At 46.7% G+C, this 23,936-nt stretch overlaps 2 protein-coding genes across 2 annotated transcripts in view; one reads left to right on the top strand and one right to left on the bottom strand.

Annotated features, from left to right (window-relative positions):
* Window positions 1-7,095: 7,095 nt before the first annotated feature.
* Window positions 7,096-13,304, top strand: chrna2a (cholinergic receptor, nicotinic, alpha 2a (neuronal)). The gene is made up of 3 exons (XM_045711248.2): window positions 7,096-7,304; window positions 7,644-8,609; window positions 12,934-13,304. Exons 1-3 carry the CDS (start codon window positions 7,113-7,115, stop codon window positions 13,057-13,059), a joined length of 1,284 nt encoding a protein of 427 aa, XP_045567204.1. The 5' UTR covers window positions 7,096-7,112; the 3' UTR covers window positions 13,060-13,304.
* Window positions 13,305-16,282: 2,978 nt separating this feature from the next.
* The window catches only part of ptk2ba (protein tyrosine kinase 2 beta, a), a 45,037-nt gene continuing 37,383 nt past the window's right edge, over window positions 16,283-23,936 (bottom strand). Inside the window, 3 exon segments of the mRNA XM_082957479.1 lie at window positions 16,283-16,702; window positions 17,782-17,862; window positions 18,564-18,698. Of these exon segments, the coding sequence (XP_082813605.1) occupies window positions 16,496-16,702; window positions 17,782-17,862; window positions 18,564-18,698 (423 nt within the window). The 3' untranslated portion in view covers window positions 16,283-16,495.

The following is a 23,936-nucleotide window of genomic DNA, read 5'->3' as shown; positions in this document are numbered from 1 at the left end:
GGAAAAGAAAAGTGAGAAAGTGAGGCTTTATATTCGGCAACAAAAAAAAAGCATTATGCACAACCAAACTGTGCCCAAACAGTATAGCATCATAGCCTACATGTTGTTAAACTGAATTATGACCTTTTCAGACTTATCCAATATCCATTGACAATCAAAGCTCATCAAATGATTTTATTTTCAAGGATAGTCCGTTTTGAGTATTGTCTATAGATCCTAAAGCCTTTTTTTCTGTAGGTGGCAGGTTTAGTTACTCAAAGCTGTTACTGATTATGTGAGACAATGTATCTCCCAGTTAGCCTACTGACGTGATGTATATTGAATTAATGGTCCAAGGCCAATCATAACTAATAAAGCCTGATGACCTTCTATAGCGGAGTGGCCCAGCAGAACACTTTACACTCAAATCTACTTCTCTATCTCCCCCACCTCTCTCTCCGTCTCTCACTATCCCCCCACTCTCTCTCTCTCTCTCTCTCTCTCTCTCTCTCTCTCTCTCTCTCTCTGTCTCTCACTATCCCCCCACCTCTCTCTCTCTCTCTCTCTCTCTCCGTCTCTCACTATCTCCCCCCACCTCTCTCTCTCTCTCTCCTCTCCGTCTCGCTCTCTCTCTCTCTCTCTCTCTGTCTCTCACTACCCCAACTCTCTCTCTCTCTCACTATCCCTCAGCTCCTCACTCTCTATCTCCCCCACCTCCTCTCTCTCCGTCTCTCACTATCCCCCCACCTCTCTCTCTCTCTCTCTCTCTCTCTCTCTCCGTCTCTCACTATCTCCCCCCACCTCTCTCTCTCTCTCTCCGTCTCGCTCTCTCTCTCTCTCTCTCTGTCTCTCACTACCCCAACTCTCTCTCTCTCTCACTATCCCCCAGCTCCTCACTCTCTATCTCCCCCACCTCCTCTCTCTCCGTCTCTCACTATCCCCCCACCTCTCTCTCTCTCTCTCTCTCTCTCCGTCTCTCACTATCCCGCCACCTCTCTCTATCCCTCCACCTCTTCTCTCTCTCCCTCTATATCCCCCCACCTCTCTCTCACTATCCCCCCACCTCCTCACTTTCTCGCTCTCCCCCCACCTCTCTCTCTCTCTCTCCGTCTCTCTCTATCCCCTCACCTCTCTCTCTCTCTCCGTCTCTCTCTATCCCCTCTCCTCTCTCTCTCTCTCCGTCTCTCGCTATCCCCCCCACCTCTCTCTCTCTCCGTCTCTCACTATCCCCCACCTCTCTCTCTCTGTCTCTCTATCCCCCCAACTCCACTCTCTCTATCCCCCACTCTCTCTCTCTCTCCCCGTCTCTCTCTATCCCCCACCTCTCTCTCTCTTTCCCCCCACCTCTCTCTGTCTCTATCACCCCACCTCTCTCTCTCTATCCCCCCAACTCCTCTCTCTCTATCCCCCACCTCCTCTCTCTCTATCCCCCACCTTCACTCACTCTCTATATCCCCCCACCTCCACTCACTCTCTCTATCCCCCAACTCTCTCTGTCTCTCGCTATCCCACCACCTCCTCTCTCTCTATCCCCCCACCTCTCTCTCTCTATCCCCCCACCTCTCTCTCTCTATCCCCCCACCTCTCTATCTCTCTATCCCCCCACCTCCACTCACTCTCTATATCCCCCCACCTCCACTCACTCTCTATATCCCCCCACCTCCACTCACTCTCTATATCCCCCCACCTCTCTCTGTCTGTCTCTATCCCCCCACCTCTCTCTCGCTATCCCCCCACCTCCTCTCTCTCTATCCCCCACCTCTCTCTATCCCCCCACCTCTCTCTCGCTATCCCCCCACCTCCTCTCTCTATCCCCCACCTCTCTCTATCCCCCCACCACCTCTCTCTCTGTCTCTCTCTATCCCCCACCTCTCTCTCTTTCCCCGATCTCTTTCTCTCTCTCTCTCTCTCTCTCTCTCTCTCTCTCTATCCCCCCACCTCTCTCTCTCTCTCTCTATCCCCCCACCTCTCTCTGTCTCTCCGTCTCTCTCTATCCCCCACCTCTCTCTCGCTATCCCCCCACCTCCTCTCTCTCTATCCCCCACCTGTCTCTCTCTCTCTCTCTCCGTCTCTCTCTATCCCCCACCTCCTCTCTCTCTATCCCCCACCTCCTCTCTCTCTATCCCCCCACCTCCTCTCTCTCTATCCCCCCACCTCCTCTCTCTCGATCCCCCAACTCCACTCACTCTCTCTATCCTCCCACCTCTCTCTCTCTCTCTATCCCCCCACCTCTCTCTGTCTCTCTCTATCCCCCCACCTCTCTCTCGCTATCCCCCACCTCTCTCTCTCTATATCCCCCCCACCTCTCTCTGTCTCTCTCTATCCCCCCACCTCTCTCTCTCTATCCCCCCACCTCTCTCTCTCTATCCCCCCACCTCCTCTCTCTCTATCCCCCCACCTCCACTCACTCTCTATATCCCCCCACCTCTCTCTCTATATATCCCCCAACCTCTCTCTCACTATCCCCCCACCTCCTCTCTCTCTATCCCCCACCTCTCTCTATCCCCCCACCACCTCTCTGTCTCTCTCTATCCCCCCACCACCTCTCTGTCTCTCTCTCTATCCCCCACCTCTCTCTCTGTCTCTCTCTATCCCCCACCTCTCTCTTTCCTCTCCCTCTCTATCCACCACCTCCTCTCTCTCTCTCTCTCCTCTCTCTCTCTCTCTCTCTCTCTCTCTCACTTACTCACTTTCTCACTTACTCACTTTGTGGGCATTGTGCATATAGCTTGTCTATCTTGAGAGCCAGGTCTGTCTAGGGCGACCTTTCTCAATAGCAAGTCTGTACATAGTCAAGGATTTTCTTAATTTTGGGCCAGTCACAATGCTCATTGTGTACTCTCTGTTTTGGGCCAGTCACAATGCTCATTGTGTACTCTCTGTTTTGGGCCATTCACAATGCTCATTGTGTACTCTCTGTTTTGGGCCAGTCACAATGCTCATTGTGTACTCTCTGTTTTGGGCCAGTCACAATGCTCATTGTGTACTCTCTGTTTTGGGCCAGTCACAATGCTCATTGTGTACTCTCTGTTTTGGGCCAGTCACAATGCTCATTGTGTACTCTCTGTTTTGGGCCAGTCACAATGCTCATTGTGTACTCTCTGTTTTGGGCCAGTCACAATGCTCATTGTCCCGTGGGCCAGCCTGCTCTGTGTCTCTCGGGGCCAGTCACAATGCTCATTGTGTACTCTCTGTTTTGGGCCAGTCACAATGCTCATTGTGTACTCTCTGTTTTGGGCCAGTCACAATGTTCATTGTGTACTCTCTGTTTTGGGCCAGATAGCGTTCCAATTTTCTCAGTTTTTTGGTTGATTCTTTCCAGTGTGTCAAATAGTTATCTTTTTGCTTTCTCATAATTTGGTTGGGTCTAATTGTGTTGCTCAGCGGCAGAAAACACACACACGCACGCACACACACGCACACCCGATGCTACTCTGATCTGCAGGTGCTTGGGGCGACTGTCAGTGGCAAAGGTCCCTATGGAGCCGGTGAGAGGAGCTATGACCTCACAGACACACACACACACACACACACACACACACACACACACACACACACCAAGCCTTACCTTGACAGTGTTTGGGTATTATGAGGGGTGCAGTGTGTTGACATCATTCTTCAGTTCGGTCCATGTAAACATGTGTGTGTGTGTGGGTGGGGGGGGGGTTCTTTCTCAGGGTTAAGTGATGACTGGACTCATGCCCATGCAGAGGACAAGTTGTTCAACAGGCTGTTCATTGGCTATAACAAGTGGTCCCGCCCCGTACGAAACATCAGTGACGTTGTCATCGTCAAGTTCGGTCTGTCCATCGCACAACTCATAGACGTGGTGAGACTACTCGTTCATGTTTTCTACAAATAATCTATCACTCAATCAACCAAATCTCTATCCATCCCTATACCTATACATCCCTATACCTATACCCTATACCTATACATCCCTATACCTATACCCTATACCTATACATCCCTATACCTATACATCCCTATACCTATACCCTATACCTTTACATCCATATACCTATACATCCCTCCCTATACATCCCTATACCTATACATCCCTATACCTATACATCCCTATACATCCCTATACCTATACATACCTATACATCATACCTATACATACCTATACATCATACCTATACATCCCTATACCTATACATCCCTATACCTATACATCCCTACACCTATACATCCCTACACCTATACATCCCTATACCTATACATCCCTATACCTATACATCCCTATACCTATACATCCCTATACCTATACATCCCTATACCTATACATCCCTATACCTATACATCCCTATACCCATACATCCCTATACCTATACATCCCTATACCTATACATCCCTATACCCTATACATCCCTATACCCTATACATCCCTATACCCTATACATCCCTATACCTATACATCCCTATACCTATACATCCCTATACCTATACATCCCTATACCTATACATCCCTATACCCTATACATCCCTATACCTATACATCCCTATACCTATACATCCCTATACCCTATACCTATATATATCTATCCATCCTTCACCCTCAGGATGAGAAGAACCAGATGATGACCACCAACGTGTGGCTGAAACAGGTTAGAACACTGTTCTATTCTATTAGTGGCTGAAACAGGTTAGAAACACTGTTCTATTATATTAGTTGCTGAAACAGGTTAGAAACACTGTTCTATTATATTAGTTGCTGAAACAGGTTAGGAACACTGTTCTATTATATTAGTGGCTGAAACAGGTTAGAAACACTGTTCTATTATATTAGTGGCTGAAACAGGTTAGAAACACTGTTCTATGATATTAGTGGCTGAAACAGGTTAGAAACACTGTTCTATTCTATTAGTGGCTGAAACAGGTTAGAAACACTGTTCTATTCTATTAGTGGCTGAAACAGGTTAGAACACTGTGCTGTTATATTAGTGGCTGAAACAGGAAAGAATGGTCTTCCATTCTATTTTCTTATTGTCTCTACTTTCCTCGAATGTCAATGGCTGTATCTACACAGGCAGCCCAATTATTGGTCAAAAGAGCTAATCTGATTGATCAAAAGATGCAATTAATGAAAAAAATATTAGAATTTGGCTTCCTGTGTAAACGCATGACATTCAGAACGCATGGTGAAAGCTCCTGAGACGATAGAGACTTTTTAAGTATTCTTGTTTGTCCTGTGGTTAACCCCTCCCGGAGTGGAGTGACTTTAATCGTATCACGTGTGTGTGTGTAGGAGTGGAGTGACTATAAACTGCGGTGGCGTCCATCTGACTACGACAACGTAACGTCCATTAGAGTACCTTCTGAACTGATCTGGGTACCTGACATCGTCCTCTATAACAAGTCAGTCAGTCACGCACACACACGCACACACACACACACACACACACACACAATGACGTGAAGTGATCAATTAGTTCTGTAGGAGGAGGCAGTAATCTGTGGTTATATAGTTGTGGTTCCATAAACAGTATCAATCAATCAATCAATCAATCAATATAATGTATTTATTCATAAAGCCCTTTTTACGTCAGCAGATGTGACAAAGTGCTTTTACAGAAACCCAGCCCAAAACCCCAAACAGCAAGCAATGCAGATTTCAAAGCATGGTGGCTGGGAAACACTCCCTAGAAAGGCAGGAATTTAGGTAGAAACCTAGAGAGGAACCAGGCTCTGAGGGGTGACCTGTCCTCTTCTGGCTTTACCGGGTGGAGATTATATGGCCATTAAGGCCAGATTGTTCTTCAAGATGTTCAAACGTTCATAGATGACCAGCAGGGTCAAATAATAATCACATTGGTTGTAGAGGGTGCAACAGGTCAGTACCTCAGCAGTAAATGTCAGTTGGCTTTTCATAGCTGAGCATTCAGAGGTCGAGACAGCAGGTGCGGGAGAGAGGGAAAGAGGTAAGGAGAGAGGGAGACGAAAGCGGCAGGTCCGGGACAAGGTAGCATGTCTGGTGAACAGGTCAGGGTTCCATAGCCGCAGGCAGAACAGTTGAAACTGGAGCAGCAGCACGACCAGGTGGACAGCCAGTAATTCATTCATAGTTCTATACAGTAGTTGTGTTTCTATAAAACAGTCATGTTTTGTGCTTTAGATGTGGTTCTATAACACATTCATGTTTTGTTCTGTAGTTGTGGTTCTATAAACAATAATTTGTGGTTCTCTAGTTGTTTCTATAAAGCAGTAATGTTTTGTTCTATAGTTGTGGTTCTATAGACAGTAATCTGTGGTTCTACAGTTGTGGTTCTGTAAAGCTGTAATCTGTGGTTCTATGGTTGTGGTTCTGTAAAGCTGTAATCTGTGGTTCTCTAGTTATGGTTCTATAAACAGTAATCTGTGGTTCTGTGGTTGTGGTTCTATAAACAGTAATCTGTGGTTCTGTGGTTGTGGTTCTATAAACAGTAATCTGTCGTTCTCTAGTTGTGGTTCTGTAAAGCTGTAATCTGAGGTTCTATAGTTGTGGTTCTATAAACAGTAATTTTTGGTTCTATAGTGGTGGTTCTATAAAGCAGAAATCTATGGTTCTATAAACAGTAATCTGTGGTTCTAAAAGCACCCTACCTGACTTTCTCACCACCAGTTGTAAAGATAAGGCTGTCTTGCATCAGGCAGTCGTGTCCCCCCCCCGGCAGAGGAACACATCACACAGAATTCATCATCAACATTCACATATCATTCTAACACTCCTTAAACGAGCATCGCTTAGGGTTCCTTTACTCACCTTTGATTTCTAGAATAATGAAGCAACATGCCTTTCCCTTGTTTTGGTCTTTAGATTCTATTGGGAATGTTTTAGAATAAGACAGGAAGTGGTAGTAGTACTGCACATCACTCCCTGGTCTGAAGAGTCTTCCTCCCCCTTTTTCTATCTTCTTCTCTCTCTGTCTCTCTGTCTCCCCCTCCCTCCCTCCCTCTCACTCTCTCTCCCTCCCTCCCTCCCGCTCTCTTTCTCTCCCTCCCTCTCTCTTTCTCTCCCTCCCTCCCTCCCTCCCTCATCCCGCTCCCTTTCTCTCCCTCCCTCTCTCTTTCTCTCCCTCCCTCCCTCCCCTCGCCCTCCCTCCCTCCCTCCCTCCCTCCCCAGTGCTGATGGTGAGTTTTCAGTGACCCATATGACCAAGGCTCATCTGTTCCATAGTGGTCATGTGCGCTGGGTTCCCCCGGCCATCTATAAGTCCTCCTGCTCTATAGACGTCACCTTCTTCCCCTTCGATCAGCAGAATTGTAAAATGAAGTTTGGTTCCTGGACCTACGACAGAGCTAAGATAGATCTAGAGCCTATAGGGGATACTGTCGATCTGAAGGTAGGTGTTGCGCACGCACACGCACACACCCAAACACACACACACACACACACACACACACACACAGATTTACACACACACGGAGACACACACACAGATTTACACACACACAGATACACACACACACACACACACACACACATATTTATACACACACAGATTTACACAGACACACACACACACACACAGCACACACCGGAGCCCCGTTTACACACACACACACACACACACACACACACCCCCCCCCCCCTATTTACACAGACACACACACACACACACACACACGCAGAGACACACACACACACCCTAGCCCTTGCTGTGTCTCTGTTTCTGCTCCAGGACTACTGGGAGAGCGGTGAATGGGCTATAGTGACTGCAGTGGGAACCTACAACACTAAGAAGTATGACTGTTGCCATGAGATCTACCCTGATATAACCTACTATTTCAGGATCAGACGCCTGCCTCTATTCTACACTGTCAACCTCATTATCCCTTGTCTCCTCATCTCCTGTCTCACCGTCCTGGTGTTCTATCTGCCTTCTGATTGTGGAGAGAAGATCACCCTGTGTATCTCTGTCTTACTCTCTCTCACTGTCTTCCTCCTGCTCATCACTGAAATTATCCCCTCCACCTCCCTGGTGATTCCTCTCATCGGGGAGTATCTCCTTTTCACCATGATCTTTGTCACTCTGTCTATTGTCATAACGGTGTTTGTCCTGAACGTCCACCATCGTTCCTCTGCTACTCACACCATGCCTCGCTGGGTTCGGACACTGTTCCTGTCTGCCATTCCCCGGTGGCTCTGCATGAAACGACCCCCGCTTGACCTCAGGAGGAGGGGCTTAGTCGGCAAACTCCACCCCTTTGGAACCTTCGGAACGGCTGGCCCCTCCCGCTATTCGTCGCATTCCACAGCCCACAGCTGGCTCATGCGGGAGTCCGATGTTGATCTCCATGGTAACGAGGACGAGGATGTGATTCGTCATGGTTACCTGGATACGGAGATGGACGCGGGGTTAAGGGGGAGGTTGAGGTTAGGGGTGGGGCTGAGGCTTCCCCCATCCTTCTCCTTTCCCCCTCCCTCTCCCCGCCTGCCCGTCTACACCCCCCTCATCCCCAAGACTCACACCACCCAGCGGCCCCCCAATCTGAGTCTGACCCCAGACTGGGACTACACTCCCCCAGGTCCTGATGTTGGTATGGCCCACACCCCCGCTCCAGCCCTGTCTCCTGCAGTGTTACGAGCCCTGGAGGGGGTGACTTACATCGCTGAACACCTCAGAGCCGAGGACCAAGACTTCTCTGTGAGACCCCTACTGCCCCACACAGGGAACTACAACTCCCTACTGCACCACACAGAGAACTACAACTCCCTACTGCACCACACAGAGAACTACAACACCCTACTGCACCACACAGGGAACTACAACACCCTACTGTAATCAACTTAATTTATAGAGCACATTTATTAAAGGATTCATTTCAAAGAGCTTGACAAATAAAATAATACAAGGTGAGAAAGATAAAACTGTTTTCTAAACTAGACAAATTAACATAGTAAAACAATAATAAAATAAGTGGACAAAAGACTAATGCATTCAAAGATACAGACATTCTACAGCTGTTCCCTCCTCCAGACATTCTACAACTGTTCCCTCCTCCAGACATTCTACAACTGTTCCCTACACCAGACATTCTACAGCTGTTCCCTCCTCCAGACATTCTACAACTGTTCCCTCCTCCAGACATTCTACAACTGTTCCCTCCTCCAGACATTCTACAACTGTTCCTCCTCCAGACATTCTACAACTGTTCCCTACACCAGACATTCTACAACTGTTCCCTCCTCCAGACATTCTACAGCTGTTCCTCCTCCAGACATTCTACAACTGTTCCCTACACCAGACATTCTACAACTGTTCCCTACACCAGACATTCCTACAACTGTTCCCTCCTCCAGACATTCTACAACTGTTCCCTCCTCCAGACATTCTACAACTGTTCCCTCACCAGACATTCTACAGCTGTTCCCTCCTCCAGACATTCTACAACTGTTCCCTCCTCCAGACATTCTACAGCTGTTCCCTCCTCCAGACATTCTACAACTGTTCCCTCCTCCAGACATTCTACAGCTGTTCTCTACACCAGACATTCTACAACTGTTCCCTCCTCCAGACATTCTACAACTGTTCCCTCCTCCAGACATTCTACAACTGTTCCTCCTCCAGACATTCTACAACTGTTCCCCTACACCAGACATTCTACAACTGTTCCCTCCTCCAGACATTCTACAACTGTTCCCTCCTCCAGACATTCTACAGCTGTTCCCTCCTCCAGACATTCTACAACTGTTCCCTCCTCCAGACATTCTACAACTGTTCCCTCCTCCAGACATTCTACAACTGTTCCCTACACCAGACATTCTACAGCTGTTCCCTCCTCCAGACATTCTACAACTGTTCCCTACACCAGACATTCTACAACTGTTCCCTACACCAGACATTCTACAACTGTTCCCTCCTCCAGACATTCTACAACTGTTTCCTACACCCAAGGCCAGGATCATAGTGACTGAAGGCCGACTCACCCAAGGCCAGGATCATAGTGACTGAAGGTCAACTCACCAAAAGTTTTGGTTCTGACCTTCAGAACAACTACAGGACCAGTGCCAGAAGATCTGAGGGAATGACCACACAGAGAACTACAACTCCCAAGTTTACCACACAGAGAACTGCAACTCCCTACTTTATCACACAGAGAAGAACAACTCCCTTCTCTACCACACAGAGAACTACCACTTCCTACTGACCAACAACACTGAGTTAGGATACATAGAGAGAAAAATGTAGAATCTGCTTCACACAGAGAACCTCAACTCCCTATTGCACCACAGGGAATTTCAACTTCCTTTTGTACCACACAAACAACTACAACTCCCTACTACACCACACTAGAGAACTAACTCCCTACTACACCACACAGAGCACTACCACTCCCTACTGTACCACACAGAGCACTACAACTCCCTACTGTACCACACAGAGAACTACAACTCCCTACTGTACCACACAAAGATCTATAACTCCCCACTGTACCACACAGAGAACTACAACTCCCCACTGTACCACACAGAGAACTACAACTCCCCACTGTACCACACAGAGATCTATAACTCCCCACTGTACCACACAGAGAACTAACTCCCTACTACACCACACAGAGCACTACCACTCCCTACTGTACTACACAGATAACTACAACTCCCTACTGTACCACACAGAGCACTACAACTCCCTACTGTACCACACAGAGCACTACAACTCCCTACTGTACCACACAGAGCACTACAACTCCCTACTGTACCACAGAGAACTACAACTCTCTACTGTACCACACAGAGAACTACAACTCTACTGTACCACACAGAGAACTACAACTCCCTACTGTAGCACACAGAGCACTACAACTCCCTACTGTACCACAGAGAACTACAACTCTCTACTGTACCACACAGAGAACTACAACTCTACTGTACCACACAGAGAACTACAACTCCCTACTGTAGCACACAGAGCACTACAACTCCCTACTGTACCACAGAGAACTACAACTCCCTACTGTAGCACACAGAGCACTACCACTCCCTGCTGTACCACACAGAGAACTACAAATCCCTACTGTACCACACAGAGAACTACAGCTCACTACTGTGCCACTCAGCGAACTACAGCTCCCTAATGTACCGCACGGAGAACTATAACTCCCCACTGTACCACACAGAGAACTACAACTCCCTCCTGTACCACACAGAGAACTACAACTCCCTACTGCGCCACACAGAGAACTACAACTCCCTACTGTACCACAGAGAACTACAACTCTCTACTGTACCACACAGAGAACTACAACTCCTTAATGTACCACAGAGAACTACAACTCTCTACTGTACCACACAGAGAACTACAACTCTCTACTGTACCACACAGAGAACTACAACTCCCTACTGTAGCACACAGAGCACTACAACTCCCTACTGTACCACAGAGAACTACAACTCTCTACTGTAGCACACAGAGCACTACAACTCCCTACTGTAGAACACAGAGCACTACAACTCCCTACTGTACCACACAGAGCACTACAACTCCCTACTGTACAGCACAGAGAACTACAGCTCCGTACTGTACAGCACAGAGAACTACAACTCCCTACTGTACCACACAGAGAACTACAACTCCCTACGGTGCCGCACAGAGAACTACAACTCCCCACTGTACCACACAGAGAACTACAACTCCCTACTGTACCACACATAGAACTACAACTCCCTACTGTGCCACACAAAGAACTACAATTCCCTATGGTACCACAGAGAACTACAACTCCCTACTGTACCACAGAGAACTACAACTCTCTACTGTAGCACACAGAGCACTACAACTCCCTACTATACCACAGAGAACTACAACTCTCTACTGTGCCACACAGAGAACTACAACTCCCTACTGTACCACACAGAGAACTACAGCTCCCTACTGTACCACAGAGCACTACCACTCCCTACTGTACCACACAGAGAACTACAACTCCCTACTGTACCACAGAGCACTACAACTCCCTACTGTAGCACACAGAGCACTACAACTCCCTACTGTACCACAGAGAACTACAACTCCCTACTGTACCACACAGAGAACTACAGCTCCCTACTGTGCCACACAGAGAACTACAGCCCCCTACTGTACCGCACAGAGAACTATAACTCCCCACTGTACCACACAGAGAACTACAACTCCCTCCTGTACCACACAGAGAACCTCAAGTCTCTACTGTACCGTACCACACAGAGAACTTCAACTCCCTACTGTACCACAGAGAACTACAGCTCTCTACTGTAGCACACAGAGAACTACAACTCCCTACTGTACCACACAGAGCACTACAACTCTACTGTACCACACAGAGAACTACCACTCCCTACTGTACCACAGAGCACTACCACTCCCTACTGTACCACACAGAGAACTACAACTCCCTACTGTAGCACACAGAGCACTACAACTCCCTACTGTACCACAGAGAACTACAACTCCCTACTGTACCACACAGAGAACTACAGCTCCCTACTGTGCCACACAGAGAACTACAGCCCCCTACTGTACCGCACAGAGAACTATAACTCCCCACTGTACCACACAGAGAACTACAACTCCCTCCTGTACCACACAGAGAACCTCAAGTCTCTACTGTACCGTACCACACAGAGAACTTCAACTCCCTACTGTACCACAGAGAACTACAGCTCTCTACTGTAGCACACAGAGAACTACAACTCCCTACTGTACCACACAGAGCACTACAACTCTACTGTACCACACAGAGAACTACCACTCCCTACTGTACCACAGAGCACTACCACTCCCTACTGTACCACAGAGCACTACCACTCCCTACTGTACCACACAGAGAACTACAACTCCCTACTGACCAACAACACACGATTTAGGGGAGATGGAGAGCGAGGGGAGAGAACTGAGTAGAATCTGTCTCTGGATTTGTGTGTTTTGTGGTCTTTTTACAATGTTAACCTGTGTGTGGTTTGTGTGTGGTTTGTGTGTGTGTGTCCAGGTGAAGGAGGACTGGAAGTACGTTGCCATGGTGATAGATCGTATCTTCCTGTGGATGTTCATCATCGTGTGTCTCCTGGGAACCATCGGATTGTTCTTACCACCCTGGCTGGCCGGCATGATCTAGAACCCTGTGTGTGTGTGTAATAATACTAATATTAATTATTATTATTATTATTATTATTATTATTAGGCGGGTGCTTATATTTGTCCTATTTCACACATGTACAAGTGTGTTTTTTGCATATCCCAATGTTGAGGAACTGGACCCAGGTCACTCCAGCCAAGTCACAACTTCAAGAAGCATCCTACCTGCTCCCCCCCAAAAATTATAAAGATTTACCTATTTAACAACTAAGACTTATTGGTGAATAAAAAAAACAATTCTGTCTTTGTATGGACATAAATGTTCAATGTATAGATAGATCTGCCTTTGAATAGTAGAAAGAGAGAGAGAGGAAGATAGAGGGGGGAAAATAGAGGGATTGGGGGGGTGAGGGATGTAGAGCTGGAGGGATGCTTGCACAAATCCAATGTTTCTAAATGCATGAGGGGAAGTGAATGAGTGCACACTTCTGGGTAAAGGGTAGAGAATGGAAACACAGCAGAGTATTTCTGGGCTGATTGGTCTGTGTTCTCTGGGTTAGCAGTTAGCGACGGCCCCTACACTCTTAGAAAAAAGGTTCCAAAAGAGAGCCCCCTCTGCTGGTGAGAACTGGAAAGGGAGGCTTTGTGTGTGTGCATGTGTGCGCACTAGTTTTCCTACATTATCAGCACCCCAATGCAGTGGCAGTTCTAGACCATTTCAACTGGGGGGGGGGGGGCCAAGCTGGGGTCAGTTGTACTTTTAGAGGGGCCAGCTTTATTAGATGTTATTGTTGTCATATCGTTTTCTTCACTGCATTAGCAGGCAAAAGACCATGTTCATAATCATTAGTGTTCCGCGTTGCCGCTGTCTAATAACGGATGTAAAAAAAGAACGATAGCAAAAATGTGTTATGTGAAAATGATTTCATACTCCACATTTAGGGGGGCCAAAATTGTTGTCACAGGGGCACTGCCCCCCCCACCAGAACCGTCCCTGTCCCAATGTCCTCACATTTCACCTTAATATCCTGAAAAGGTAGGAAAACAATAACTGTTTTTAAAAGTCAGGTCCTGAATTTGTTCAAGTGCTATTTTAAGCTTAAGGGTTAGGTTTAAGGGTTAGGCTTAAGGGTTAGGTTTAGGGATTAGGGAAAATAGGATTTGTAATGGTTAAACATTTTTACACTTCAAAAAGTCCTGATTACAGCATGTTAGTCATTTAGCAGACCCTCTTATCCAGAGCGACATACAGGTCATTCATCTTCAGATAGCTAGGTGAGACAACCACATCACAGTAGTTAGTATATTCGTCTTCAGATAGCTAGGTGAGACAATCACATATCACAGTAGTTATGTTACGTTCCCCGGTTTCTGTGTTGGGTGTGTCAGGAAATGGCTTCCTGGATTCAAGCAGCTGATTGGTCAGCCCCATCGATGATTGGAGCTCTGACCCCACCCTCTCATCAGGAGATACAGCTGTCTTCAATTACCAACTCCTTCTCCAGCTGAATAAAAGCCAGTGTTCCTTTGTTAGGAGAGAGAGCTTCTTGGTATGTCCTGTATAACTGTTGTAAAGTATTTTGTAGCTGGTCCTGCAAACGTATGTCAAAAGGACTGTCTTTTTGATTATTGAAATTGTTCACTTTATGTTAGTAATTATTCTGTTTTTGTTCCAAGGGGGGAAGGGGAAGGCACCTTGGGATTGCTTAGGCAAGAGGCTTATGGGCATACATATACCCGTAGTATTTACTGTGTCTATGCACACTAGTTAAGACCTGGGCGGACCATCCCCTGTATTTTGGTTAGCGCACCAGGTGGTGCTAAGATAGGTAAGTAATGGGTAGGTAGGAGAGGGGGCTTTGCTTTGGTTCCGTCCAGACCCTTTTCCCCACATTACCGTGTGAAGGAATAATAAATTCCCTGTTAACGGTGAACTTCTCTGTCATCCTTTCCCTCCTCCAAGAGGCGTACATAACAAGTTAGTATATTCATCTTCCGATAGCTAGGTGGGACAACCACATATTACAGTAGTTAGTATATTCAGATAGCTAGGTGGACAACCACATATTACAGTAGTTAGTATATTCATCTTCCGATAGCTAGGTGGGACAACCACATATTACAGTAGTTAGTATATTCCGATAGCTAGGTGGACAACCACATATTACAGTAGTTAGTATATTCAGATAGCTAGGTGGACAACCACATATTACAGTAGTTAGTATATTCATATTCAGATAGCTAGGTGGACAACCACATATTACAGTAGTTAGTATATTCCGATAGCTAGGTGGACAACCACATATTACAGTAGTTAGTATATTCATATTCAGATAGCTAGGTGGACAACCACATATTACAGTAGTTAGTATATTCAGATAGCTAGGTGGACAACCACATATTACAGTAGTTAGTATATTCATATTCAGATAGCTAGGTGGACAACCACATATTACAGTAGTTAGTATATTCCGATAGCTAGGTGGACAACCACATATTACAGTAGTTAGTATATTCATATTCAGATAGCTAGGTGGACAACCACATATTACAGTAGTTAGTATATTCCGATAGCTAGGTGGACAACCACATATTACAGTAGTTAGTATATTCATCTTCAGATAGCTAGGTGAGACAACCATATGTCAGTACACTTTCCATCAGAGTTACTATCAGCAGTCAGAGCTAGTAAGGGGAAAAGTCACGTGTTACTATTTTTAAATTTTTTTGGGGGGGGGGGGTCAAGGGATAGGGAGGTGGTGCTGTGGGATTATTTAAGATACTCCTTTGAAGAGGTGGGGTTTCAGATGTTTTCAGGAGATGGGCAGGGACTGCTGTCCTAACTTCAGGGGGAAGATGGACAGGGACTCTGCTGTCCTAGCTTCAGGGGGAAGCTGTTTCCACCTTTGGGATCCCAGGACAGAGAAGAGCTTTGACTGGGCTGAGGGGGAGCAGTCCTCCCGTATGGGTGGGAGGACAGAGAAGAGCTTTGACTGGGCTGAGCTGGAGCTGTCCTCCCGTACGGGTGGGAGGACAGAGAAGAGCTTTGACTGGGCTGAGGGGGAGCAGTCCTCCCGTACGGGTGGGGGGCAGAGACCAGAGGTGATTTATCTAAGGTCAGGGCATCTTTTCACAGCTTATGTACGTGTATAAATGTGGTAAGTGGGACAGGAAGCCATATTTAGTCTCTCAGCAGTGAGACCACTGAGACTCAGCTTCTCTCTCTCACACACACACACACACACACACACACACACACATCCTTTGATTACCATGATGAAACACTTTATTTACTATCTCTCCGTACCAAACATGTAAAATAAAACACAGTAAAAAAAGGCCATACAGTAAAATAAAGAACACATTCAAATAGGGACAACAAGCTCTGCTAAATGTCTTACTGAAAATCTAAATCAGCATCTGTAAAATGTTCTATAAGGTACATGAAGGAAGTGAAGTGTGTGTGTGTGTGTGGTTTAGGGCTTGGCCAGGTTAGCTTTAATCCTAGCCTGGTCCACGGCATCCAGAAGGTTCTTGGAGTCCAGGGCCAAGGTGTGGGCGACGCCCAACATCTGCCTCTGACACTCCCCCTTCAGTGATGTCACAGAGTTCTGCTGGACCAATCGCATCTTAGCGATTAACTCTCCCAGATCCTTGTTCAGTAGCCTCTCAGTTCCCTCGATCTGGAGGAGAGAAGGGGGGAGGAGAGGAGGGGGGAGGGAGGAGGAGAGGAGGGAGGAGGGGGGAGGAGAGAAGAGGGGAGGGAGGAGGAGAGGAGGGGGGAGGAGAGAAGGGGGAGGGAGGAGGAGGCGGAGGGGAGAAGGGAGGAGGAGGAGGGAGGAGGAGAGAAGGGGGAGGGAGGAGGGAGGAGGAGAGGAGGGGGGAGGGGGAGAAGAGGAGGGGGGAGGGAGGAGGAGGAGGGAGGAGGAGAGAAGGGGGGAGGGAGGAGGAGAGAGGGGGGAGGGGGAGAAGAGGGGGGAGGGAGGAGGAGAGGAGGGAGGGGGAGAGGAGGAGAGGAGGGGGAGGAGAGGAGGGCGGAGGAGAGAAGGGGGGAGGGGGGAGGAGGGAGGGAGGAGGAGAGGAGGGAGGGAGGGAGCAGGAGAGGAGGGGGAGGGAGCAGGAGAGGAGCAGAGGAGGGGGGAGGAGAGGAGGGAGGGGGAGAGGAGGAGAGGAGGGGGGAGGAGAGGAGGGAGGTGGAGAGAAGGGGGGAGGGAGGAGGAGAGAAGGTGGGAGGGAGGAGGAGAGGAGGGGGGGAGGGAGGAGGAGAGGAGAGGGGAGGGAGGAGGAGAGAAGGGGGGAGGGAGGAGGAGAGAAGGAGAGGAGGGGGGAGGGAGGAGGAGAGAAGGGGGAGGGGGAGGAGAGAAGGGGGAGGGAGGAGGAGAGAAGGGAGGAGGAGAGAAAGGGGGAGAAGGAGAATCTTAATTACATTTCCTTGATTTCTTGCATCACCTTTCCTCGCCTCCTCAAAACCCATTCAATTAGAAGTCCCTCCCCTCTGAGTAATCAAGGAAATGCAATTGAGATTCTCCTAGAGAGAGAGCACGAGGCCATGTTTGTTTTGGTTGGGGTCAATGTAAAATGTAAATTCTATTTCAATTCCAGTCAATTCAGAAACAAACCAAATTTCAATTCCAAATGTTCCTAATTGAAAAGCATTGGAATTTCAGTGTACTTCCTGAATTGACTGGAGTTTGAATGGAATTGACCCCTACCCTGCGGCATAGAGAGTGGTCTGGTATTCAGGGAGAGAGCCATACGGTACCTCTGTTCTGGCAGAGCTGTGTAGTGATGGTAGAACTTCATCAACACTACGGATCAGACTACGAAGAGTTAACCCCACGGCCTGACACAGAGAGAGAGAGACAGAGACAGAGACAGAGAGAGAGAGAGAGAGAGAGAGAGAGAGAGAGAGAGAGAGACAGAGAGACAGAGAGAGACAGAGAGAGAGAGAGACAGAGAGAGAGAGAGACAGAGAGAGAGAGAGAGAGACAGAGACAGAGAGAGAGAGAGAGACAGAGACAGAGAGAGAGAGAGAGAGAGAGAGAGAGAGAGAGAGAGAGAGAGAGAGAGAGACAGAGACAGAGACAGAGACAGAGAGAGAGACAGAGACAGAGAGAGAGACAGAGAGAGAGAGAGAGAGAGAGAGAGACAGAGAGAGAGAGACAGAGACAGAGAGAGACAGAGAGAGACAGACAGAGAGAGACAGAGACAGAGAGAGAGAGAGAGAGAGAAGAGAGAGAGAGAGAGAGAGAGACAGAGAGAGAGAGAGAGAGAGAGACAGAGAGAGAGAGAGAGAGAGACAGAGACAGAGAGAGAGAGACAGACAGAGAGAGAGAGAGACAGAGAGAGACAGAGAGAGGACAGAGAGAGAGACAGAGAGAGACAGAGAGAGAGACAGAGAGAGAGACAGAGAGAGAGAGAGACAGAGAGAGAGAGAGAGAGAGAGAGACATATATAGAGGAGAGAGAGGGCGAGAGATTCAAAATACAAAAAACAAATTCAGAGGGATTGGAACTGAAGACACTCAAACACACCAAACCTTACCTTGACAGCATTTGGGTATTCTGAGGGGTGCAGTGTGTTGACATCATTCTTCAGTTGCACCACATCTCTCACCATCGCCATGACACCCACATACACCTGGTCATCTGTCCTGTCGAGCTCTGCCGTGGCTGTAGGCTGGTCAACACACACATCTGTCAATCAACTCAGTCCAACCAATCAGCTGCAGGTAAGGTATCTATTTAAGCAATAAGGCACGAGGGGGTGTGGTACAGTTGAAGTCAGAAGTTTACATACACCTTAGCCAAATACATTTAAACTCAGTTTTTAACAATTCCTGACATTTAATCCTAGTAAAAATTCCCTGTCTTAGGTCAGTTAGGATCACCACTTTATTTTAAGAATGTGAAATGTCAGAATAATAGTAGAGAGAATGATTTATTTCAGCTTTTATTTCTTTCATCACATTCCCAGTGGGTCAGAAGTTTACATACACTCGATTAGTATTTGGTATCTGGAAATGGTTCGTCAGGACCTCCACCAGCCGAAGCTAAGTAGTAACAATAACATGATGCCTTCTAATTGCAGTCGCTGTACTCATAATATACAGGAAAACGATTGCTTTATGGCGAGGATAGCTGTGCTGCAAGCCCAGCTTCAGATGCAATCGTTAAGCAAGGGTAATTTAAGTGTAGGAAAGGATGAAACAGCGTCTGTGCCACCAGTAAGTACAGATAGTAGTATAAATCCCCTCCGCACAGTCCCCACAGCCGGACAATTTTCTCATGGCTTCTGGAAGGAAACGCTGTAGGAATGCTCAACCGGTGTCGCTCATTCAGCCAACAGAAACTTTCAACCGGTTCTCCCCATTAAGCAGCGACTCGGAGTCAGAGGCCGAGCCTTCTCTGGTCTCTACTCCTCCCGTTACGGGGTCTGAGACACTAAAGCCTCCCACCATTAGCTCTGACAAATTAAAAACCCTAGTCATTGACGATTCCATTACCCGCAGTATTAGACTTAAAACTAATCATCCAGCGATCATACACTGTTTACCAGGGGGCAGGGCTACCGACGTTAAGGCTAATCTGAAGATGGTGCTGGCTAAGGCTAAAACTGGCAAGTGTAGAGAGTATAGGGATATTGTTATCCACGTCGGCACCAACGATTTTAGGATGAAACAGTCAGAGGTCACCAAGCGCAACATAGCTTCAGTGTGTAAATCAGCTAGAAAGATGTGTCGGCATCGATTAATTGTCTCTGGCCTCCTCCCAGTTAGCGGGAGTGATGAGCTCTACAGCAGTCTCACAACTCAATCACTGGTTGAAAACTGTTTTCTGCCCCTCCCAAAAGATCGAATTTGTAGATAATTGGCCCTCACCCACAAACAGGACCAAGCCTGGCCTGATGAGGAGTGACGGACTCCATCCTAGCTGGAGGGGTGCTCTCATCTTATCTATTAACCTAGACAGGGCTTTAACTGCCCTAACTCATTAATGAGATAAGGTGCAGGCCAGGCAGCAGGCTGTTGGCCAGCCTGCCAGCTTAGTGGAGCCTGCCACTAGCACAGTCAGTGTAGTCAGCTCAGCTATCCCCATTGAGACTAAACATGGTGGTGTTCGCCTTAGCAATCTCACTGGAATAAAGACCTCCATTCCTGCCATTATTGAAAGAGATTGTGATATCTCACATCTCAAAATAGGGCTACTTAATGTTAGATCCCTCACTTCCAAGGCAGTTACAGTCAATTAACTAATCACTGATCATAATCTTGATGTGATTGGCCTGACTAAATTCATCAGGCTTAAGCCATGTTTCACTGTGTTAAATGAGGCCTCACCTCCTGGTTATACTAGTGACCATATCCCCGCGCATCCTGCAAAGGCGGAGGTGTTGCTAAAATTTATGATAGCAAATTTCAATTTCAACCCCCAAAAAAACGACGTTTTTGTCTTTTGAGCTTCTAGTCATGAAATCTATGCAGCCAATCTACTCAATCACTTTTTATAGCTACTGTTTACAGGCCTCCTGGGCCATATACAGCGTTCCTCACTGAGTTCCCTGAATTCCTATCGGATTTTTTAGTCATGGCAGAAAATATTCAAATTTTTGGTGACTTTAATATTCACATGGAAAAGTCCACAGACCCAATCCAAAAGGCTTTCGGAGCCATCATCAACTCAGTGGGTTTTGTCCAACGTCTCCAGGACCTACTCACTGCCACAGTCATATTCTGGACCTAGTTTTGTCCCGTGGAATTAATGTTGTGGATCTTAATGTTTTTCCTCATAATCCTGGACTATCGGATCACCATTTTATTATGTTTGCTATCGCAACAAATAATCTGCTCAGACCCCAACCAAGGATCATCAAAAGCTGTTCTATAAATTCTCGGACAACCCAAAGATTCCTAGAAACATTTGTCACAAGAAAGTAGCTCCAAGCTTCCAGAAAATACCCAAGCTCTGAAGCAAGCTTCCAGAAAATACCCCAGCTCTGAAGCAAGCTTCCAGGAAATACCCCAGCTCTGAAGCAAGCTTCCAGGAAATACCCCAGCTCTGAAGCGCTTCCAGAAAATACCCCAGCTCTGAAGCAAGCTTCCAGAAAATACCCCAGCTCTGAAGCAAGCTTCCAGTCAATACCCCAGCTCTGAAGCAAGCTTCCAGAAAATACCCCAGCTCTGAAGCAAGCTTCCAGAAAATACCCCAGCTCTGAAGCTTCCAGAAAATACCCCAGCTCTGAAGCGCTTCCAGAAAATACCCCAGCTCTGAAGCAAGCTTCCAGAAAATACTCCAGCTCTGAAGCAAGCTTCCAGAAAATACTCCAGCTCTGAAGCAAGCTTCCAGAAAATTGGAATGGAAATGGCGCTACACCAAACTGGAAGTCTTTCGACTAGCTTGGAAAGACAGTACCGTGCAGTATCGAAGAGCCCTCACTGCTGCTTGATCATCCTATTTTTCCAACTTAATTGAGGAAAATAAGAACAATCAAACATTTATTTTTGATACTGTCGCAAAAGCTAACTAAAAAGCAGCATTCCCCAAGAGAGGATGGTTTTCACTTCAGCAGTGATAAATTCATGAACTTCTTTGAGGAAAAGATCATGATCATTAGAAATCAAATTACGGACTCCTCTTTAAATCTGTGTATTCCTCCAAAGCTCAGTTGTCCTGAGTCTGCACAACTCTGCCAGGACCTAGGATCAAGGGAGACACTCAAGTTTTTTAGTACTATTATCTCTTGACACATTGATGAAAATAATCATGGCCTCTAAACCTTCAAGCTGCATACTGGACCCTATTCCAACAACTACTGAAAGAGCTGCTTCCTGCGCTTGGACCTCCTATGTTGAACATAATAAACGGCTCTCTATCCACCGGATGTGTACCAAACTCACTAATAGTGGCAGTAATAAAGCCTCTCTTGAAAAAGCCAAACCTTGACCCAGAAAATATTTAAACTCTCCCATTCCTCTCAAATAATTTTGGAAAAGCTGTTTGCGCAGCAACTCACCACCTTCCTGAAGACAAACAATTTATCCAAAACACTTCAGTCTGGTTTTAGACCCCATCATAGCACTGAGACTGCACTTGTGACGGTGGTAAATTACCTTTTAATGCGTCAGACCAAGGCTCTGCATCTGTCCTCGTGCTCCTAGACCTTAGTGCTGCTTTTGGTATCATCGATCACCAGATTCTTTTGGAGAGATTGGAAACCCAAATTGGTCTACACGGACAAGTTCTGGCCTGGTTTAGATCTTATGTCGGAAAGATATCAGTTTGTCTCTGTGGATGGTTTGTCCTCTGACAAATCAACTGTACATTTCGGTGTTCCTCAAGGCTCCGTTTTAGGACCACTATTGTTTTCACTATATATTTTACTCTTGGTGATGTCATTCGGAAACATAATGTTAACTTTCACTGCTATGCGGACAATACACACAGCTGTACATTTCGATAAAACATGGTGAAGCCCCAAAATTGCCTGTGTTTCAGACTTAAGGAAGTGGATGGCGGCAAATGTTCTACTTTTAAACTCGGACAAAACAGAGATGCTAGTTCTAGGTCCTAAGAAACAAAGAGATCTTCTGTTGAATCTGACAATTAATCTTGATGGTTGTACAGTCGTCTCAAATAAAACTGTGAAGTACCTCGGCATTACTCTGGACCCTGACCTCTCTTTTGACAAACATATCAAGACTGTTTCAAGGACAGCTTTTTTTCCATCTATGTAAAATTGCAAAAATCAGAAACTTTCTCTCCAAAAATGATGCAGAAAAATTAATCCATGCTTTTGCCACTTCTAGGTTAGACTACTGCAATGCTCTACTTTCTAGCTTCCCGGATAAAGCAATAAATAAACTTCAGTTAGTGCTAAACACGTGTGACGACCCTCCCACTCTGTTTTCCGTATTCTGTCTCTTTGCTCTTGTTTTCCTTATTAGGATGTCGGCGGGCGGAGCTGGGAGGGTCGTCAGCGACACACCTGGGCCCGGTTGTGTCCCAGGATAAATGCACCGCTTTCCCGTTCATTGAGGAGACTCTCTCCATGCAGACATACTTAAAGATTTTGGTTGTGGCTGTTATTTTTGTTTGCTTTGGCACCTTTCAACACTCCTCATTATTTCATTTATGCACGAAAACACTCACTTAATTCAGTTAATAAATATATTTTGTTATTCCTTATCTCCACTTTGTCTTCCTTTTTGTGACGAACTTCGAGCTGGTTCATGACACACGGCTGCTAGAATCTTGACTAGTACCAAAAAATGTGATCATATTACTCCAGTGCTAGCCTCTACACTGGTTTCCTGTTAATGCTAGGGGTGATTTCAAGGTTTTACTGCTAACCTACAAAGCATTACATGGGCTTGCTCCTACCTATCTCTCTGATTTGGTCCTGCCGTACATACCTACACGTACGCTACTGTCACAAGACGCAGGCCTCCTTATTGTCCCTAGAATTTCTAAGCAAACAGCTGGAGGCAGGGCTTTCTCCAAAAGAGCTCAATTTTTATGGAATGGTCTGCCTATCCTTGTGAGAGACGCAGACTCGGTCTCGACCTTTAAGTCTTTACTGAAGACTCATCTCAGTAGGTCCTATGATTGAGTGTAGTCTGGCCCAGGGGTGTGAAGGTGAACGGAAAGGCACTGGAGCAACGAACCGCCCTTGCTGTCTCCACTCTCTCCACTGGGATCCTCTGCCTCAAACCCTATTTTTATTTAACCAGGTAAGCCAGTTGAGAACAAGATCTCATTTACAACTGCGAACTGGCCAAGATAAAGCAAAGCAGTGTTTCACAGACTTACACATGGAATAAACAAACGTATAGTCAATAACACAATAGAAAAATCTGAATACAGTATATACAGTGTGTGCAAATGAAGTAAGATTAGGGAGGTAAGGCAATAAATAGGC

Source organism: Salmo salar, chromosome 01 (genome assembly GCF_965601325.2).
Source record: "Salmo salar chromosome 01, fSalSal1, whole genome shotgun sequence".
Classification (NCBI taxonomy): domain Eukaryota; kingdom Metazoa; phylum Chordata; class Actinopteri; order Salmoniformes; family Salmonidae; genus Salmo; species Salmo salar.
Note: the sequence above shows the minus strand (reverse complement) of the source record. Positions and strands in the feature narration are given on the sequence as shown.